At 43.5% G+C, this 21,934-nt stretch overlaps 1 protein-coding gene across 1 annotated transcript in view; it reads right to left on the reverse strand.

The window, feature by feature from the left end:
• Nucleotides 1-895: 895 nt before the first annotated feature.
• Nucleotides 896-21,934, reverse strand: part of LOC141986071 (uncharacterized) — a 51,993-nt gene continuing 30,954 nt past the window's right edge. The window contains exons 3-5 of the mRNA XM_074950231.1: nt 3,526-3,587; nt 1,855-1,935; nt 896-1,000 (exon numbers count right to left, since the gene is read on the reverse strand). Of these exons, the coding sequence (XP_074806332.1) occupies nt 896-1,000; nt 1,855-1,935; nt 3,526-3,587 (248 nt within the window). The remainder of the gene's footprint in view (nt 1,001-1,854; nt 1,936-3,525; nt 3,588-21,934) is intronic.

Genomic DNA, 21,934 nt, shown 5'->3' on the forward strand with positions numbered 1-21,934 from the left:
CCTCAGGCCAGTCTACTTTTATTAGTCTCAATAAAATAAAATAACCCTTCTCCAACAGAGGCAAACAATCTCACAAGCTCTAAAGTTTAAATATTTCCTGACTATATCCTGGGATTCTTCCCCCAAAAAATCTGCCCTTGGAGAATCTCTTGAGTAAACAATTCAAGGAGTTCTCTAAAGTTTGGTTTCTTTGCATTTTTATTATCCTGTTGCTGCTACTGGCTTCAGTTCTAAGCACTGCACCTGGAGTTGGTGGCTTGAGAAATGCATCACACTTGGGCAGTCCTATAAAAATGATTCATCACCACAGTAAGGCTCTAGAATAGGTAAATCCAAACAAGTTTTTGCCTCCTTCCCCTTCCTTGTTGCTTTGGCCAAATTCTTAATCCTAGCAGCTGGAAAAGAGGTTGTCCTCAAATTGCCCCACAAGGGAGAGGGATCCGGGAGAAAGGGGGCTTCATGTTAGTTCTTGCCCTGTCCTGTGACTCTCCTCATTCCCTTTCAGACATATGGAATCGCCCCGGGGAGACTTTCCTTCACTACAGACCAGTGCTCAATCTGCTCTTGAGCCACCTGCACAAGGGAGCTGTGACAGACTTGCCCAGTTCCCTCAATGCAATGTGCCAGCTGCTGGCGAGGACCTCTGGGGCTTGGAACCTGCAGAGCAGTTGTTTGGGGATGGGGCAGAGGCGACAGGGCATAGGATTATGTAGATGAGATGCTGCCATGTTCTGTATCAGTGTAATTAATTCCCTCTGTCCCACCATTCCAGTAGGTTGTCTTTACAAGTCCATTCTGCTCCACAATAGAGTGACTGTGGAAGAGGACTCTGCCCCAGAGTGCCCTGTACAGGGCCTTTGTCTAAGGATTCTGGAGGCAGCTCAGTGTTCCTGCCTCACTCACTCTCCCAGTTATCATTCCATTCCCTCTCCTTGGATCGCTCTGGATTTGTTTTCCCCTCTTGGTGGAGTTTCACCATGATCTGTTTAGCACAGGTGTCCTAGGATTCATGATAGAAAGCACGGTCAAGTGGTTAAAGCACTGGGACAGAAATCAGGAGACCTTGGTTATATTCCTTACTATCTCTGGCTTTGTGTGATCTTGGACAAGTTACTCCCCTTCAGGTGAGGATGTTGTCAGGCTTAATCCATTCATGTTTGTGAAGCACCAAAAGCACCTTGGATGAGTAGTGTTATACAAGTGCAAGGAATACCTACTATATTCATTCTATCTCATGAAGTTATACTCTGCAGTCCTCATTATCCAGTCATTTGTTCTAATGCCAGGGGTCTCCTTGGAGCCTTCAGTGCAGCTCTCTGACGGGGCCAAAAATTCATGGAGCCTAGAGCCTTTAGAGATGTAGAAGCAGAAGTCCTGGTCTCCTAAACTAGACAGAACGGTACAGAGTACACACCCATAGCTTAGTATTGAAAGGGTGCATGTGCATTTTCAATTACTGATTTTATGTTTGTCTTTTAGGTACTGGATTGCCTTGGAAGATTGGCTCAAGAATTGAACTCAGTGAAAAGGCTCTCAATGAGAGTTGGACCAGGCCTTCTGTGAGCTAGACAGCCCAAGAGCTGCAGTCTGTGAGCATCCAGCAGCCTGAATAAAAATTAAAAAAAAAAGCCTTTTGTTTACCACACCTGAGTCCTGTCTTTTTTGTGTAGCATGGAAACTACAAGAGTTTGATCTCCAAATGGAGTCCTTAGTCAATTTCTGAGGCAGAGTTGCGCTCTGGGAACTGGACACTGGTATTTGGCAGAGATTCCTGGAAGAAGGGGTTACTGTGAATGCTGTTTGATGATCTCCTCATTTTAAGACTGGTGTACATGTGCAAATAAAAAAAGTTACATGCAGAATGTGTGCATACTCCACATCACTGATTGGTCCACGGGGAAACCGACCAGCAAGGCACGGAACATCAGCTGCCACCTGCCAGAGGAGGGGAAAAATGTCCGAAAAAGGGACTACAAAATGCCAGATTCAGATTGGTCCCTGGAAGCACCATGGATCAACGAAATTCGAAGGTGGTGAGCAGCCACTTCCGTCACTCCTTTATTTAGCACATCTGAGCCAAACCTGAGGCTCAGGACGCAAAGGTTCACAGCTTTTGATGTTTTGGCTCTTGCCATGCTCTATGTGGAATATATACAGTGTTTCTGTGCAGATTTGGAAGAGGCGCCAAGGAAGTGACACCCAAAAAAAGACTTTTGGACCTGTCAGGTGGTTTATAGTCCTCAGTCTAGAAAGTATTAGATGCTTTTTAAAAAGCCTTTCTTACATATTTTAGCCTGATTCCCCTCACACTGGTGTAAATAAGAAGTCAATGGAGTATAGTATTGTATAATATAAAACTGGTGAGAGTGGGAATAGCACTGAGTCCTCGGTCTTACAGTGAAGCAGGATCTAGGAGCCATCTATGACTCCATCCTCTTTAGGCCTGGACATCTTGGCTAGATCTCAATTCTACTGCTTCTTCCTCCATAACATTTCCAAGATCCAGCCTCTCTTTAGAAATACCATACACACAGCTTTCCTACCCTGGGTCTCGGTTCCCTGGGGTGACACTCTGCTGGCTCTAAGAATTTTCATTTGAAGCCCTTACAGCTGGGCAGGCATATCCCAGTAACTAGTGCACAGCTCTTAGTGGTGTCAACACTGCTTGGCTTCCCCAGGGGTATATACATTTGTTCAGTATTTCTTTCCTTTGGAGCAGGAGTATAAGTGTATTTAGTAGAGCTTTAGTTAGGGAGCCAGTGACGCATTTCCATATGCCCAGTTTAAAAAAAAAAAAACAAAAAACCAAAACAACCCCAATCCTATGTTATAGCATAAGTTTAACATTTTGACCACTCACATGCGAGTCAGGAAAATAAGAATGGGATTCACATTTTCCTTCTACAGTCTCTACCCCATTTTCACTCCTCCAGTGCTCAATTCCTTTCATGTTGACCCTACAGAAGAAGTCCGAGTATAAACACAAGAGAACAAGATAATTCAGACAGAACTTGAGTGAGGTTATATACTGTCAATAGTCCTAATCTTGCATCAAGATTCACTAGTGCAACTCCCTGTATTCTGGAGAGATTCAGGAATCTGCACTAGTGAACACATGATTTATGAGGAGAGGCTGAGGGAACTGGGATTGTTTAGTCTGCAGAAGAGAAGAATGAGGAGGGATTTGATAACTGCTTTCAACTACCTGAAAGGGGGTTCCAAAGAGGATGGATCTAGACTGTTCTCATTCTGTCATCTGCCACCACTGAGGAGTAATGGTCTCAAGTTGCAGTGGGGGAGGTTTGGTTGGATATTAGGAAAAAGTTTTTCACTAGGAGGGTGCTGAAGCACTGGAATGCGTTACCAAGGGAAGTGGTGGAATCTCCTTCCCGAGAGGTTTTTAGGGCCCAGCTTGACAAAGATGATTGGGATGATTTAGGTGGGATTGGCCCTGCTTTGAGCATTTGAGATTTCTTGCCCCCCCCCAACCCCGTGCTCTCATTCCCCTTTCCTATTTTAACTCACCATAAAATCCATTCTCTTTTCCCTCTGTCTCTTCTTCTGAATGTCATCTCTATCCCCAATTCCTTCAGGGAGCAAATTGGGCACATCAGGGATACCACACTTGCCAGTTTGTTCTATTTCAGATTATTGGAACCTACTTCTTTGCATTCATTGTATCAATCAACATCTCCGGTAACAGGTTAATTGTAGCCATATGTAATATTAATCTGCAGGAGGTGGATAATCTGAATCTGCTAATACCAGCACAGCAGTTCTGTTCCGAGAACAAGATACAAAGCCGTTTCTCAGAAAACTCCCTCAGTGGGACTGCATTTTTATTTCAAACAGAACTACCACAAACTGAAAGGGTGAGTTATTATAAAGGTGTCTGATGAACTACAGAAGCAATCACAGCTAGCTTTAGACAACTTTTAGCCTATGTACTGCCCCTGATCCAAGTGTGTCATGTCTGCAAATCTCTTCAGCATTGCCATCGGCTGGGTAATGCGGCGTACAACAGAAGACATGCCAAGAGGCATTCACTGGACACTCTTCTCATCCCTTTAAGACCTGGACTTCGCAGGTGTCGCCGCTCTCCTATCACATACCCAACACCATATACAAGAACAAACAACTCGACTCAGCGCATTCAGCCAGCAAATTGGACTAAATCAACCGCAGTAAGACAGATCTCATGACCTTTAATATTGCCACGCCATCACCAGTACAGATCGAGGATTATGTTCTCACCCATGTAGAAACATTCACATACTTGGGCAGCACCATCAGCCAGGACGGTGGAACAAGCCAGGACATTCAGAACAAAACAAAACAAAACAAAAAAAAAATCAATAAAGCCAGGAACACCTTAAGGAGCTTAAATACAGTCTGGAAATCATTAAAACACCACCAAAACCAAACTCAAGATTTATCAGAGCTGCATATTTTCAATACTACTTTATAGTGCAGAATTCTGGGGAATGAGAAAGTATGACATGTCCAAACTGTCTTCATTCCATACAACTGGTTTCAGAAAAATCCTCCGTATCTTTTGGCCCAGAACAATCTCAAACCAAGACCTATTGACACAGTGCAGCCAAGAGGATCTGAGAACCATCACTGCCAGGAGGCATTGGAGATGGACTGGTCATGTGCTTCGGCTGGAAACTGATTCCAAATCACCGGAGTAGCACTAAGAAGGACACCTGAAGGCAAGCGAAAATGAGGCTGCCCGAAAACAACATGGCAAAGAGCTGTGGAAGCCGAGCTGAAAAACCTGGAAGACTTGCCAGAAGCAGACAGGAGTGGAGGATCTTTGTCACTGCCCTAAACGCTGGAGGCATAATAGGAACATGATGATGATGACTGCCCCTGATCTATGCTCACCTTATGGCCTTTTTTATTATCCTGGCTTGAGATGCTGTACATACATGATCTGCCTTGTATTTTAAATTCAGTTTAATAACCCTGACTTTAAAAGTGTTAAAATTCTAATTTGAGCTTTTTGCTGTTTTGAGCTGGATTTTTTGAGGTTTTCCTGGTAACAGCCATAAACTTTTAACATTTATTAGGATCTTGCAAATGGTTCCATGGGAGCAAACTCTGAGCCCATGTGGAAGCCCTACTGATGCCTCTAGAGCTCTGCATGGACCCTGCATGGAGCAGCTTGCAGGATCAAGGCCTTAGTTTGGATTATATCTTTTTCTTTCAGTAACCCACCATTGCTCTGTATTCTGCAATCTCACTGGAGCTAATAATAGAAATGTAGGGCAGGAAGGGATAGGGTGACCAGACAGTAAGTATGAAAAATTGGGATGGGAGTGGGGAGTAATAGTCCCAAATATCAGGACTGTCCCTATAAAAATCAGGACATCTGGTCACCCTAGGAAGGAACCTAGAGAAGTCATCTAGTCCAGCCCCCACCCCCGAGACAGAGCCAAGTAAGCCTAGACCATCTCTCTCAGGTGTTCGTCCAACCTGTTCTTATAAAAATAAAATAATAATATCATCCTCCAGTGATGGAGATTCCACAGCCTCCTTTGGAAGACCCTTCCAGAGCTTAACTACCATTAGAGTTAGAAAGTTTTTCCTGATATCAAACCTAAATTGCCCTCACTGCAGATTAAGCCCATTACTTCTTGCCCTACCTTCAGTGGACACGGAGAACAATTCACCAACCTCTAGGATAGCCCTTAATGTATTTGAAGACTTGTCAGCCCCACTGCAGTCTTCCTTTCTCAAAACTAAACATGCCCAGTTTTTTTAAACCTTTCCTGATGGTTCAGAAAACCTGACCTTTTTATCATTTTTGTTGCTCTCCTCTGGACTCTCTCCAGTTTGTCCACATCTTTCTTAAAGTGCGGTGCCCAAAACTAGGCAATACTCCTCATCTGAGGCCTCACCAGCATTGAGTGGGACAATTACCTCCCATTACATACAGCACTCCTGTTAATACACCCCAGAATATTAGCCATTTTCACAACTGCACCACATTGTTCACTCATGTTCAATTTGTGATCAACTATAACCCTCAGATCCTTTTATTCAGTACAACTGCCTAGCCAGTGATTCCCTATTTTGTATTTATGCATTTGATTTTTCATTCCTAAGTGCAGTACTTTGAACTTATCTTTATTGAATTTCATCTTGATTTTACACCAGTACAGCAATCTCCTTTTGAATTTTAAGTCTGTCCTTGGAAGTGCTTGCAACTCCTCCCAGCTTTGTGTCATCTGCAGATTTTAAGCACACTCTCCATTCCATTATCCAAATCATTAATGAAAATATTGATTAGCACTGGACCTAGGACAGACCCCAATGAGACTTCATAAGATATGTCTTTCCAGTGAAAGTGAACCATTGATAACTACTTTTTGAGTATGTTTTTTTCAACCAATCTAATCTCTACCATATTTCCCTAGTTTGCTTATGAGAGGGTTATGTGGACCTGTGTCAGTCAAGATATATAATGTCTACAGCCTTCCATCCACAAGGCCAGTAACCCTGTCAAGAAGGAAATTAGGTCAAAGCGACATGATCAGTTCTTGACAAATCCACGTTGACTATTTATCACTAGGTGTGGCACAATTCAATTTTTTAAAATAATTGATGGATAATATCAATTTAAATGTTCACAGGTGGGGAAAATTATGGAGAGGTCAGACAATTATTTAATGACAGTAGATGTTGATTTCAAAAAGTTAAAAAACTTAAAACAAATAGAAAAGGAGGACTTGTGGCACCTTAGAGACTAACAAATTTGAGCATAAGCTTATCCGATGAAGTGAGCTGTAGCTCACGAAAGTTTATGCTCAAATAAGCTTGTTAGTCTCTAAGGTGCCACAAGTACTCCTTTTCTTTTTGTGAATACAGACTAACACGGCTGCTACTTTAAAACAAATAGTCAACATGACATATCAAATTATACAAAGTAAATATCCTTAACTCAAACTCCAATAAGTACTCAAGCAGTATTTTTCTTACTTTACCTATCTGTAAATTTAGATCATCTAAGGAAATATTTTGTTGGTTTGTGTGTACAAGGTGAAATAGACATTTACCAATAAAAATTTACTCCTTACAAGCCTATTTATCACCCTATTATCCTTTAGATGCTTATATATTGATTGTCTGATAAAATGTTCCTTTCCAGGAATTGAAGTTAAGTTGACTCATCTATAATTCACCAGTCCTCTTCCCCCTTTTAATAGACAGGTATTATGTCTGCCTTTCTCCAGTCCTCTGGGACCTCACCTGTCCTCCATAGAGTGCTTCAATTATTTTCAAGAAATCTCAGAACCATTAGAAACTAGTCCTTAAGTACCCTAAAGTGAATTTCTTCAGACATTGTTGGCTTGAATACATCTAAATACAGTATTCTTTAATCTATTCTTTTCCTATTCTGGAATATGTTCCTTCCCCCCTTGTTGTTAATATTGTGTTAAGCACATTAAAAACCTCAGCCTTCTTGGTGTCATCCGTTATTCGCTCTCCTTCCCTGGTAAGTAGTGGCCCTACACTTTCCTTAGACTTTTTCTTGCTCCTAATGTATCTATAGAACCTCTTCTGACTGCATTTTCTGTTGCTTGTTAGGCATAACCCAGTTTGGGCCTTATCCTTTCTGATTTTGTCCCTACTTGCTTGCATTATTCCTCTATACTCATCTTGATTGGTCCACTCAACTGCTAATGTGTACCAATGTGTGTACCAGTAATAGGAGTGGATCAATGGCTGTCTATAGCCCTCGGCCCATGAAATACCAGAAATGCTAGGATGAACATTCTAGAGTTAATTTTACTTATTTCCTTTTATAAATTGGATATGGTCCATTAAATTACAATAGACTTTCCTCTTTAACCACAGGAATCCAACCAAACACAAAATTACATCTTACACAAAGATCTCAATAATGGTAAGTCAACTGAAGTCAACCTGAACTGACTTCCTGGAGAGAGATCTCATTTCATGTTACAACTCCGCCAGTCTTCCACAGCCACAAACTGTTTAATGCCGGATTCATAAGCCTATAAAATTAGGTAGCTATATAAAACTAAGCATGTGCACAACTGTTTTGAGGATTGGAGTGGTAATTTGTATAAAAAATTGTGATTTAAAGATAAAACTCACTGAAAATCTCTACACCTACTATACTAACTATAACCAGTTATCAGGGCTGCCATTATATTTATATTTTAAAGGGCTGCCATGATAAAGAATGTTTGGGACAATACAAGGACATTTAATATGTTTGATTCTGTTCCAAAATGAAAGCAACAATTACTTGGATCATAAAACAAACAGAATTCCTAGACCCATCCAGTATCACATCAAGCGGAAACAGGAAATTGAAGAGCCTGAGGTCTTGCTTTGGGATAGTTCCCTCCTCATCTTCTCATGAGATCCCTATGCCATTCAAACCCAAACCTCCTACACAAAATTATACAATTGAATATGTAAAAATAACGTGTGCCCTGGCTTGAGGGACAGATCCAGCCAGGCATTGAGTGCAAAGAGTGCTGAGTAGCTAGCTCCATGGGGGAGTCAGAAGGTCAGAATTCTTCCCCCAATACGTGGCTCTGCAGCTGCTATTTAGGCTAGAAGGCTGCATTAGCTTCACAACCATTATAGGATACTCTGGATGTACCCCCACCTACTCCCAGCATGCTAGTGCACAGGGGATCCCTTCCCACCCAAACTGAGCTCAGCACAAAGGGTGAGAACTCCCCCTACAATCCTGTCCCACTCCCCATGGTACAATGGAACCACACTGGTTTCGCTTTGGGGGAGCTTTTGCAGCTGTGGAGGGGAAGCAGGATTTGCCACTGTGTGAACACAGACAGTGATACTATCATGGAGTCTTAGAACTTCACCTGTCTTGATATTGCGTGGAATTCACTGTGAAGGGTGATAGGGAAACCCACTGCAAGTCAGGTGGCATTTTAAGGTCCAACAGCTACAAGTCTCAAACTGTCAACCAGTGCTTAATTCAAAATGAAACACTGCGAGAACAACATTGGCTTTTTTCTAGTCCTCAGGAACTTATCCAGTGTTCCAGTATTTTTTTTTTGAACAAAACAAAGTTATGTTCAGAGAGCTCCTCAGTTACATCTGACTAGTTTTTGGTGCAAGATACCCGATTCGGCAGATTAAATCTGTTTGTTAGTAGCTGTCTAACATCTTCCCTAGATACTGATGGAATAGAAAGTGTATCACTAAGATATGAATATCATCCTTCTTCTTCCCAAACACAACAGAAATGTTTGAGTACTTCTGACATTTCCGCCTTATGATAAATCCTTGGCTAGCACTGACTTTTTACCATTACTAAGGTTTTATCCATTCCTGATGTTAAAATTCCTTCTTCTTGTCCTTAACCCTTGTGGCCACAGATTTTTCACTGATACCTTTAGCTTCAGTTACTATTGTATGCTTTTGCTAACTGCTGAATTGTACCAACTGCTATCACAGTCCCCATTTTTCCATTTGGCATAGGACCTGTGATTTTGTATTGCTGCCTTCACCATCCTTTTTAAGCAGGATGAATTTTTAACCAAAGCAGCTCTCTTTTTTGATTGTGGAATTAATATTCTGGGACATCTCAACACATTCTTAAACAATTTCCTATCATTTACATTTTTATTGTACTGAGACTTGTTTTCAGCTTTGGGAAATTGTGCGTGTGAGAGGGGGTGGTTAAAGTCTGTGTGTGTATTTTTTTTTTTTATTTTTAAACTGGTCAGAACTGAGTTTACTTAGAATAGCAAATGAAAATTAGTTCAGGATCACTCACATCTAGGCAACCATCACCTTTTAGTTCTGTGGTCAACTCGTCTTTATCCGTCAGAATGAGGTTCAATATAGATGCAGAATGGATCTCTTGGTATACACAAACAATATGGCTAAATGTAAATGTATATATCTGGGAACAAAGAATGTAGGGCATGTTAAGGATGTGGGGCTATGTCCTGGGAAGCAGTGACTCTGAAAAAGATTCGGGTGGGGGCCATAGTCAGCTGAACATGAGCGCACAGTGCAACACTGTGGCCAAAGGGCAAATGATCTTTGGATGCATAACAGGGGTCTCTCGAGTAGGAGTAGAGAGATTATTTTACCTCTGTATTTGGTACTGGTGTGACCAGTGCTGGAATACTGTGTCCACAATTCAAGAAGGATTATGATAAATTGGAGAGGGTTCAGAGAAGAGCCACAAGAATGATTAAAGAATTAGAAAACATATCTTATAGTGAGACTCAAGGAGCTCAATCTATTTAGTTTATTAAAGAGAAGGTTAAGGGGTGATTAGATTATAGTCTAAGTACCTACATGGGGAACCAATAGTTAATAATGGGCTCTTCAATCTAGCGGAGAAAGGTATAATATGATCCAATGGCTGGAACTTGAAGCTAGACAGACTGCTCTGCAGCTCTGGTGGTTTGGGGGAAAATACGGGACCTTGGGGGTCATCTGACCCAGGCTCTTCTCCAGGACAGACTGCTGCCCATGCACCTGAGAGAAGAGTCACTGCAGGTTCTGTGGGAAGGGTAAACTAGTGCAGCTGGATGCAGGTCTGTTGCAGGGGCACCTCTGAGGCTCTGGGGTGGGTGGATGCAAGCCTGCCCACATCTACAGGCCCCTGTTGGAGAGGCACCTGAGTGAGCAGCCCTGGTTTGGTTGTGGATTTGCCTCACATCACTAGACAATCAGAGTGGTCTCTTCTGGCCTTGGAGTCTATGAATCACCCCAACAAGACAATAGATTTTTGTAAGAAAATTACCTGTAATTGTTTTAGAAACTCCAAGGCTGTTTTTCCAGTGGCAACCATGAGACCTCCTGCAGTCACCCCCCACATTGAAGTCCCCCATGATAACTCAATATTTCCCCGATCCCTACACATTGATTGATTGATTGATGTTAGAGGACCTGCTCATCCTTTTCCCTCCGCTGACATCAAAAGCCATAGATTTTTGCAAAAAGAAAAAGGAGGACTTGTGGCACCTTAGAGACTAAGAAATTTATTTGAGCATAAGCTTTCGTGAGCTACAGCTCACTTCATCGGATGCATGCAGTGGAAAATACAGTAGGGAGATTTTATATACACAGAGAACATGAAACAATGGGTGCTACCATACACACTGTAACGAGAGCGATCAGTTAAGGTGAGCTATTACCAGCAGGGGAGAGGAAAAAAAAAACAAACCACACTTTTGTAGTGATAATCAAGGTGGGCCATTTCCAGCAGTTGATAACATCATGTGAGGAACAGTAGGGGGGAAAAACAAACATGGGAAAATAGTTTTACTTTGTGTATGACACATCCACTCCCAGTCTTTATTCAAGCCTAATTTAATGGTGTCCAGTTTTAATTCCAATTCAGCAGTCTCTCATTGGAGTCTGTTTTTGACTTTTTTGTTGTTGTAATATTGACACTTTTAGATCTATAATCGAGTGACCAGAGAGACTGAAGTGTTCTCCGACTGGTTTTTGAATGTTATAATTCTTGACCTCTGATTTGTGTCCATTTATTCTTTTACGTAGATTTTTGGACACTGCCCTAAGGGCTTGAGAAATGCGCCAAATGCTTGAGTCTCAGATCAAAAGTTTGATGTTGGATTACTTTCCACACCTTAATCTACTAATAAAATAAAGATGACTGGCCTGTGTATGCAGATAGAGCCTTTGTTTTACACCCGCCCCACTTAGGAGAGGGTCACTTTCACAAAACATTAACAAGACAACACCCACAATGTGATCTATCATTTAGCTCACCCCAACTTCTTAGCCATTGATCCAAATCTCTTGACAGGCTTCATTATTTCATAGAATCCAGGTCTCCAAGTTAATGAAGTGAGATCATATTGTCCAAAATCCAACAAAAACTTTAATGCAGACAGAGCCTCCACACAAAAGTGCCCCTGCCTCTTAGGGCTGGAAACAGGCAGCTCCGCCTCCCAAAGCACACACTGTTTCACTTTCTATTCCCCAATCCTCACAAAACATTCAAAGTCAGGTGTCAAAATATCTTAAGATTAAAATGATATATGTGGGGTTCTGAGAGACCTGGTGTTTGAGCCATGGGTTCATGGGAGGTTTTTTCCAGCTTCTCTACAATCATATAGGGTGAGAAACATATATATATACATAAATTAAAAAACCCAACATGATTCCAGGAGCTGAGGCTTAAGAAAAAACACTAAGTATTCCATAACTCAATAAAATCATGAGAGTTGGCAGTAGTGACAAATATTGATGATTTAAAATATCCCAGCATCCTGCAAGGTAAGTACTGTATCATCATCTACATTTTACAGAGTAGGAAATGGAAGCATTGATTGCAAGTCTTTAACCTGAGCCAAGAACAGAGCTCAGGTCTCTGTACCACAACCCCTCTACCATGGTCTCTCTCAGTTTACAAACAGATTGCAGCCTGCAGTATATATTGTATGCAAAGATCATTCCATCCATCACTGAAATGTAACCTCATCTAGGATGGAACTTGGCACCCTTCAAACAATGCACAGCAACTCAGTAGGATAGTTCTGAAAGTGAAGAGCACCATAACCAACTGAAGTTACAGTATACGGAGAATTAGTAGGTATAATGTTTTTAATTAAGACTTAATTCTGATGACTCTGGTGTGTGGCTAAGAGGAAAATTCTTTGAGCTATAAAAATTACTCTGTTACCATATGCAGTGTTCTTGTAGCCATGTTTGTCCCAGGATATTAGAGAGACAAGGTGGGAGAGCTCCGTGTTAGTTCATCTCTCTTACCAACAGAAGTTGGTCCAATAAAAGATATTACCTCACCCACCTTGTCTCTCTTACTCCATTACGAGCAGTTATTAAGCAAATGCTGACTTCTGTTGCAGTTAACATTAGGATTTATTTACGCCCAAGGGACAACAAATGATAATGTTTTACAGTACTATGAAGACTATAAACATATACACACATGCTTAATGTTTTAATCAAACATACCGTATTAGGAACTCCCTCCATCATGGCAACAAGATTTTGAAGTATAACTTTAAAAAATAATACCAATTTTTCTAAAGCAATTTGGAAAGTAAGTGTCTGTATTTTAGCAACAGGGAGAAACCAGAGCACATGGAGGTGAAGTGACTTACCCAGAGTAACAGCAAGTTTTTAGCAGAGTGGGAACTGGAAGCAATGTTGACTGCCTCCCAGTTGTCTGCTCCAGCCATAAGACAGTGCTCTTTTGGTTTGGAGACAGCATTCTGCATGGCAGATGGAATTATAGGCCCAGAAAAATCTGTTCATGACTGCTGATGCGCCATTTGCATGTGAGGGTATTTAGACCCCACTGCAATTAGAGGCATGTTTAGAAATACAAAAGTAGATCTGATGAGGAGCACCGTGAGTTTGGGAAAATTAACAGTGAAGCACTCATCACAATGCAATTATAGACATATGTGAGCTGATGGGTGTGGCAAACTACAAGCCAAAGTATTGCTGATCAGAGATTTGCCAACATTTGTAATGAGGTTTAAAACTGGAGAAATTACTGGAAACTTGGGCCTGCTTTGCCAAAATTTGTGAACATTTCAGTGACTTTGGAATGAACTTTAAGCAAACCTGGACTGATGGCTTCAGATGCAAAACCCAGGGGCTTTGCCCAGTTTAGGTGGAACTTGTGGTTCATTTGCACACAAAATACAGAAAAACAAAAATCTCAGGGATGAGAAGTGTGAATTCCTGTGAACCAACACTGAACAAAACCCCAGTGAACCAAAAACCATGGAGTTCATTGAAGCTCTATGGGTTACTTCTGAGAATATCAACAGTACAGACTAACACGGCTGCTACTCTGAAACAGTAAGAATGTATTAAATTGGCACAACTTTTCAGCCAATAAGGAGCCATTATACTTTTATAAAACAATATCCATTGGGGCTACTCATATGCTTAAAGTTAGCGCATGTACTTTGCTGAATCAAGGCCTACTACTTTGACCTATGAAAACTATGGTTTCTTTAACCATAGTATTGTTTTATATTCTAGTTCTGCTGGGCTTCTTACACAGGGAAATTTCCCAGTATCACAATGTGGGAACTGTATGTTGGATAAGGTGTGTAGAATTAGAACTGCTGTCTTTCAGTCTTTTAATAATTCTCATTTTCTTGCCTCTGAGAATTCCTGAGATGTAACAGAGAGCCTGAGCTGAACACCCACAACTCACTGGTTTAAGAATCTGGTGTTTTTGATTCTCCCTCTGCACTTCTTTTTAAGCCTCCAATATGTTGTAAAATTATGCAGAATCTGAATTAAAATGCATATATTCTTTAATTTTATTTTTTCCACTTCCTATTAGAAGTCAGCATGGCTAGATTCATGTCTGATGCATATTGGAATTGATTTCAGAGGCGCTTGATCAATTTACAGCTAAGAATCCATCTGGGGGTAATTTATTGTAGGACTGTTTTCCCATATAAACGCTTTTTTGCCTGTCTCTGTTAGTAAGTATGCATACCTACACTAGTGTGTGATTTAGGGATGAAAGATTCATGCATTGTAATATCTAATTAAGTCTATAATATTTTCCTTTGTCCCAGAAGAGTAGAAGACTGAAAACTCAGAATAATATATTTTTTTACTATGTTGTCAAGGGATGCACCACTCAACGCTGATCTAGTGTCTCCTCCTGGTCACTCTGCGGGTTTAGCTCCTGAGGTCAATGCTCCCTTCCACAGCTTGCACACCATCGTTCTGCAGCTCCTCTCTCATGCCAGGAACCACAGCATCTTCTTTGTGACTCACTTCTCCAGCTGGGTCACTCAGTGTTGCCCTACTTCCGGGGGGGGGCAAAGTCCCTTCTCCTTAGGGGTCATAGACCATCTTCCCTCTCACTACCCCCATGGTGCCACTCCCTCAGTAGCTAGCAGGGAAACCCAGGTCCACCGTCTACTCCACGTTACAGTCCAGGGATGCTCAGCTCAGCAGTTCTGAGTCTTCCTTTCTCAGCCCTCATTGCTCCTTCTCTAGACTGCTTCCTGCTACACCTGGTTCCCGTGCCCCCTTCTCGGCGTTACCACTCCAAAACCCACCTCCCAGGAAGAGACTGGTAACTGCCTTTCTACAGCCCCTTCTGGGCACATCTGTGAGGAGCTCCCCTGTTTGCAGCTGAATTGGGTCCACCTGGTGCAACTCAGCTCTTGCAGGGCCAGTGCGGGGAGCAGACCCCATCACCTATGTGTTCAGACAAAAAAAAAAAAGATAATCGCTCGGCAACAAAATGGCAGTTTCTGTATATTCAGATTTTACCTTCACAAATGGCCCCTATTTATATTGTTTTGACAATGGGGTCATGTTGTTTAGGACTAGTGGCAATGCCATATAGTAAAAGCATTCGTGGCAAAGTCCCAGAGTGGACAGTGAACGCCATTTGGGCTGGACCCCTACTCAGAGACAGATTAGGGTTTTGTGGTGCTCTGGGCCAGAGCAAGTGGGGGTCCCTCCCCACCCTTTCTGCCTGCAGTGCCCCTTGTTCCCCCCAGGTGCTCCTGCTGGGGAAATAGGGTTGGAACATGGGGGTTTGCCCTGCCCCACCCCCTCGGCATGCCTGCTGGGGAGCAGGGTCGGGGCGCAGTGGCTGGTCCCTTGCCCCACCAGGAGCTCCAGGCAGGCAAAGCGGCTTGGGGTGCAAGGACACCCATTTTTCCAGAACCCCCAATTGGCCAGGGCCCCTGGGAACAGGCCCCTTTGGCTCAGTGGCTAATCCTCCGCCTCGACTGAAGTGAAAGGGGTTCCTGGCAGGCACAGGGCTCTGCCCACATGGCTCTCATTGCAGGATTGGGTCAAGTACTTTTAAAAATATTGTCTCTTCTCTGCATTCAGAATACAGAACTACATTTCAAGCTTGCTTGCTTGGTGGTGACAACTCACAAGTTTTGGGTCCCTGAGCCTATCCAGTACTGCCAATGCCAAAAGTTCAAAAATCATGAGCAAGACCCCCCCAAATCCTCGGCCCAGAAATCATCGGATTGCTTTTAAGTGTCATGTTTTGTTTGTCTGTTTTTTGGCACTCCCCTCCCTTTCCCCCCAGCATCTGTGTGACAGTTACAGTTTTGCCAGCTCTCCCTAATGTATAGAGTAAGGCGATTTTGGCCCCTGCTGCAGGAGCTCTTGCTAGACGATCCCACTGAGATCAAATGATACAAGTTTTTATAAAGTACTGCCTCGTGGGGCAGCGCTTCCAGCTTCTCCCCAAACTAAAATATGCCAGTTAATGAGTTCTGTGCCTCTGCAGCCATGTACCAACCAGCCCAATTCAGCACCCCCAGACCCATGTCAAGTCTGTGTCCCTACAACAGTTAATTTTGTGCGCTTCAGCTACACATCGATTCTGCCCTTGCCTGCTGACACTCCTTTGCACAGCCTGCTGCTGTGGAGGTTCTTCGCACACCTTCTCGCAGGCATTGGGGTGGGGAGGGGGAGTTCCAGGGTCTTTTCACACACACCCCCATGGGTGGGGGGGGGCAGTTCTACAGGCTCTTCGCACACTTCTTCACACAGAGGGTGGGGGGAGGGGAGTTCCAGGGCTCTTCCCCCCCCTCACACAGGCCTGAGGGGGGCCAACTCCAGGGGCTCTTCCCCCCCCCAGACCCAAGGAAGGGCAGTTCCAGGGCTCTTCCCTGCCTCACACAGACCCCAGGGGGGACAATTCCAGGGCTTTTCCCCACACACACATGGACCGAGGTGGGGGGACAATTCCAGGGCTCTTCCCCCCACTCACACAGATGCGTGGTGGGGACAATTCCAGGGCTCTTTCCCTCCCCCTCACACAGACCCAAGGGGGGGACAATTCCACGGCTCTTCCCCCCCCCACACACTCAGACCTGAGGGCGGGACAGTTCCAGGGTTCTTCACCCCCTATACACATAGGCCTGGGGAGGAGAGTACTTCCAGATGCTCTTTGTGCCCCCGTGACAGGCCTGAGGGGCAGTTTCAGGGGTTCTTCCCCATCCGTTTCCCAAGCCTAGGAGGGTAGCTCCAGCTGTCCTCTCGTCCACCTTCCCAGGCCCCCCCGGAGACATCAGAAAGGAAAGCATCCATCAACCAATGGCAGTGGGAACAGCAGGTGCCTTCAGGAAGGGGTGGAGAATGCTTGGGTCAGGACAGAGCGCCACATGGCATGACGTGGTCCTCCACAGGCTCTGATAAGCATCCAGACTATAAGGGTAGGTCCTCATGCTCTCTCCAGCCCCTTCGCGCTGGGTAACAGTGCCAGAGCAACCCAAAGACCCTAATAGCCTCGTATCCAACTGGGGAGGTATCCCCAGCCCAGGCACTGTGGAAAATACCTGCGAGGTTGCCTTGCGGGGCACAGGGTTGGGGGCAAGAGTGGTGTGTTGTGGGTGGGAGGGTCACAGTATGTGGCACTGCAGAGATTTTACCTAGCACTGCGACTCATTACAGAGCAGCTATAAATGTAGACACCCCCAGGGCTGTCTAACTTATGCCAGGAGGCCTCTCCAGCCCCCAGGGAAGCCCAGGATGAGGAGGGCACAAAGTTAGTAGAAAACCACCTTTACCCACCTCCTGCTGGGCTGAGCATTCTGTGCCGCACCTCTTCAAGGGTAAAGGCACAGTGCGGCAGCTCGCTTTGAGTCGTCTGGGATTCTCCCTCCTCTGAATCTGTGTAGAGACTGGCTACAGTAAGGATGGCTTATAGTGTGCTTTTATGTGTCGTTTAAACTTCACTGAGTTCCCTTGGCAGAATCCCATGGCTCAGGCTCTGTGAAAGGAGAGCTGAGTTTTGCCATTGGAAAATATGACCGCCATCCTGCGAACACTTTCTCCTGTGTCCAACTTCACTCACAGAAGCGGTCAGACTGAAGTCAATGGCACGTCTCACATGAGTAAAGCTAAACGTGTAAGATTGTGTGTCTTCTGAGACTTAAACCTACAAACGCCTTAATATTTTAAAACAAAATAATTGAGGTAGTGGGTGGGAAAGATGCCAGGAGAGACTGGAAAGTCTAGGATGAGTTTGGGGAGAAGATGAGATGATACATGTAATAATGAAGGCTGTGAATAGTGAACACTGATTGGTCCTTCTCTTTACATTTTCTCACAATACAAGAACAAGGGCACACTAGTAAGGAAAAGGGAACAAATGTATAATAGATGCATACCTTGTATGCAGTGTAGTTCCTTTTTCAAGCAAATAGCTTAGATTAAGAACAAATAAATGCCTACTCTTCTATAGTTATACTACTTTGGAGAACAATTAAAAGGGCTATCAGTCCTTATGCTTCAGCAATTTCATCACAAGTTGAGATCAGGAAGACGTTTTCCTGGTGGTACACTAGTGCACAATTAGATTAAACTGCAGAGCTTTAAAGCTTTCTCTGAAGCAGTCAGTATTGGCCAAGGTATATTAGAAGAAAAGATAATGGAAAAGATAACTGCTAGTCTATACCAATATTTTAATTATTGCGTTACTCTGTAAAATCATATTTACCTTCATTTTGCTGCCAAGTAAGTTGCATCTTCCCCCCATAACAATTGCTGCTTGCATCACCCTCCTTGAACGTTGCGAAGAGTGCTGTTTTAGGCCATGGCAAGGTCATTTATGCTAGTAGTGATGGTGGTGGACTAGTGCAAAAACACACTGGCATTCTCTTTTTTGTCCCTTTACAAAATCCAGTGGAAAGGCAAGTTCTGAAGTAGCTTTTTGTGCGGGAGGCTATAGCAGCAGCTCACTTTGACAGTGCAAGTGTCTAAGGGCAGGCATGGTGACAGTGAAATTATGCTGTCAGGGACATTGCAGAGTAGCAGGACCAGAGAGTGGGGCAAGTGTGTTCTGCCCTGTGGGTCATCACACACCCCCAGTGAGCCATCCCCACATCCCCCAACCAAGGCATGTAGAAGTCCCCTGTCTTCTTGGAGACAGTCCTTCAAGAATCCAGCTCCCTCAGGGAGGAAGAGACACTACAGAAACACAATGGGAGCACATCTTCATAGCCTCCAATATCTTACAGTCCACCAAAGTCATCGGAGTGACCCACAGTGAGTTGTTAAGTGAGTTGAGGCACTCTGGGAAGAGGAGGAAATGATTCTGGGGAGGGTGTTGCTGGCACTAGCCCTGCCTGCTACTGGCACAGATACCTCCATGCACACAGTAGCTGTAGGTCTGAGAGCAATGCTGCAGCTGTCATCAGGCTGCACCTGTGAGTACATGCCAACCCCACCACTTTCCCACTTTCCCCCTCTAGCTAGCCTTGGCAGGGAGATCCCAGCTCTTCAAATCCAGTTGCTTTTGTTTAAAACGTATGAAGGATAATCCTCCCCCACAAGTTCCAAAACACAGGGGTCAGGGACCTGACATGGAAGGACAGTAGGGAATTCCAGGAGTATATGTGTGCATGTGTTGGATCATATTAAAGAAGTTCTGTATTAAAATCACAAATGAGTTTGATTCCCCATAGTTTAAATTCCAGGGTATTACTAATTAAGAGGTCTCTTGGTTTTTGGTACTGTTTCTCTCCCTCTATGTGTGAAACTTACAAGCTGCTAATTGCGTTAGTACATTCTAAGACAGAGTCTGTTCTCAAAGCAATTCACAGAGAGAGAGAGAGACTCAAAGCAATACTCTAACAACAGAAAGAGCACCCAGAGACTCCCTGCCCTTTTGTTGTATTAACAATTGTGATTAAAATAGAGATAGAGGATGTATGTGGATGGATGCTTGGTGTGGATAATAACTGAATGATCAGGGAGGTGCCAGCCTAAGAATCCAGTGTCCATCGGCTGAAGAAGGCGTCAAGTGGAAATAACCAGAGGACCCCCGGGGGGGGCAGACTGGAATCCACCCAACAGCCTCAAGAATGGGAGAACCAAAGAACAAGATAACATCTGGCAGCACGGAGCCGTCAGGAATGTGCCATCTGCTGATTGATTCAGCAACAGCATGATGAAGCAATTCCCATAGACTGGCATAGGAAGAAATTCCTATAAAAATGAACTCTGGAAAGTGAAAAGAAAAAAGAAAAGGAGTACTTGTGGCACCTTAGAGACTAACCAGTTTATTTGAGCATGAGCTTTCGTGAGCTACAGCTCACTTCATCGGATGCATAGCATATCGTGGAAACTGCAGAAGACATTATATACACACAGAGACCATGAAACAAAACTTCCTCCCACCCCACTGTCCTGCTGCTAACGCTCAAATAAACTGGTTAGTCTCTAAGGTGCCACAAGTACTCCTTTTCTTTTTTCTTTTTACGAATACAGACTAACACGGCTGTTACTCTGAAATCTGGAAAGTGAGAATTTTGGGGTCTGATTCTGCAAACCAACTTCCAGGAGCATCAGATGAGCATCTGACAAGGCCCTGCTCCCTCCTCATGTCCAGGCCACCTGGCCAGTGGCTTAGCATGAGCAACTCTAAGGCTGGTAACTATAACAACCTTGCAGAACCTGTGGGGGGTGTGTGTGTGAGAGATGTGTATGAATGTATGAATAAATATGAAATTGAATGGAATGTTATAGCTATAACTAACTGCTTACTATGATTCTTTTTGTATTCACAATAAATGTGGTATTTTGCCTTTTTCCCTTTAATAAGATCCTGCTGGTTTTTATTTTATTGGTATAACACATGCAGGTGGGGGAGTCACAGGCATGAGGAAGCCAAGCCCGGTAGGGACAACTGCAGCGCTGCATACGCAGCTGGCACTCTTTGTGCATGTGTAGAGAACTACAGTAGCAGCAGTCCAGGCTGCCATGACAGTAGGACTTTCCCAAGGTGGGATTACTCTCATCCCTATGTTCTCTTGTAAAAGTGCCAGCTGGCCCAGTTCAGTGCAAGTTTTCTGATTCTAAATATTTAGCAAAGTGTAGACTCTGTCCTGCCAACATTAATCATGTAGGCTGGGATTTTCAAGAGCTCCTAAGGGAATTAGACTCTCCACGCTCCTTGCATGTCAATCGCTGCCCCAATAATTTTCAATGGGAGTTGGGGCTTAACTCCCATACGTGCCTTTGAAAAAGCAATAAAGGCAAAAATCCATTCAAGCCCATCTCTTCTTTAGCTGAAGGGTACAGTAGAACCTCACAGGTACGAACACCACAGTTACAAATTGACCAGTCAACCACACACCTCATTTGGAACCGGAAGTATGCAATCAGGCAGCAGCAGAGACCCCCCCCCAAAACACAACAACAACAAATGCAACTACAGTACAGAAATGTGTTAAATGTAAACTACTAAAAAGATAAAGGGAAAGTTTAAAAAAAAAGATTTGACAAGGTAAGGAAACTGATTCTGTGCTTGTTTCATTTAAATTAAGGTGGTTGAAAGCAGCATTTTTCTTCTGCATAGTAAAGTTTCGAAGCTGTATTAAGTCAATGTTCAGCTGTAAACTTTTGAAAGAACCACCGTAACGTTTTGTTCAGCGTTACGAACCATCTCCATTCCTGAGGTGTTCGTAACTCTGAGGTTCTACTGTATATGCTAATATGAGTCGTTTTCCTTGAGAATTAATCTCGTGGAGGCATTATCCTTGCAATGCAGCTGTAACACATCAATTCCACAGCTAACTGCTGACCTGACTGATGGTTTTGTTTGGGCAGTTTTGACTTTGCCGTGAGAGAAGGGTGTGAGACAAGGGTACTTGCTGTGTCAGAAACTAGGCGTTTGAGTGAAGCAAACTCCTTCATAATGGAATGACTGTGTGTGCACACATTGACAATGAGGATAGGTATTGATGATTAGAGATTTTTTTTCCCCCTATTTACTTTGATCACAATCCCGCAAACATGACCAGCAGTAACTTGACTCATGAGTAATCTCACTGAAGTCAGGGTCTTTGTGTGTTTACAGCATTGAGCCCTATAAAAGGAGTTAAGCCAAACTGCCGATCTGCACATCGGCTCCACTGTGGACTTTTAATCATGCCTCTAGCAGTAT

Source organism: Natator depressus, chromosome 4 (assembly GCF_965152275.1).
Source record: "Natator depressus isolate rNatDep1 chromosome 4, rNatDep2.hap1, whole genome shotgun sequence".
Classification (NCBI taxonomy): domain Eukaryota; kingdom Metazoa; phylum Chordata; order Testudines; family Cheloniidae; genus Natator; species Natator depressus.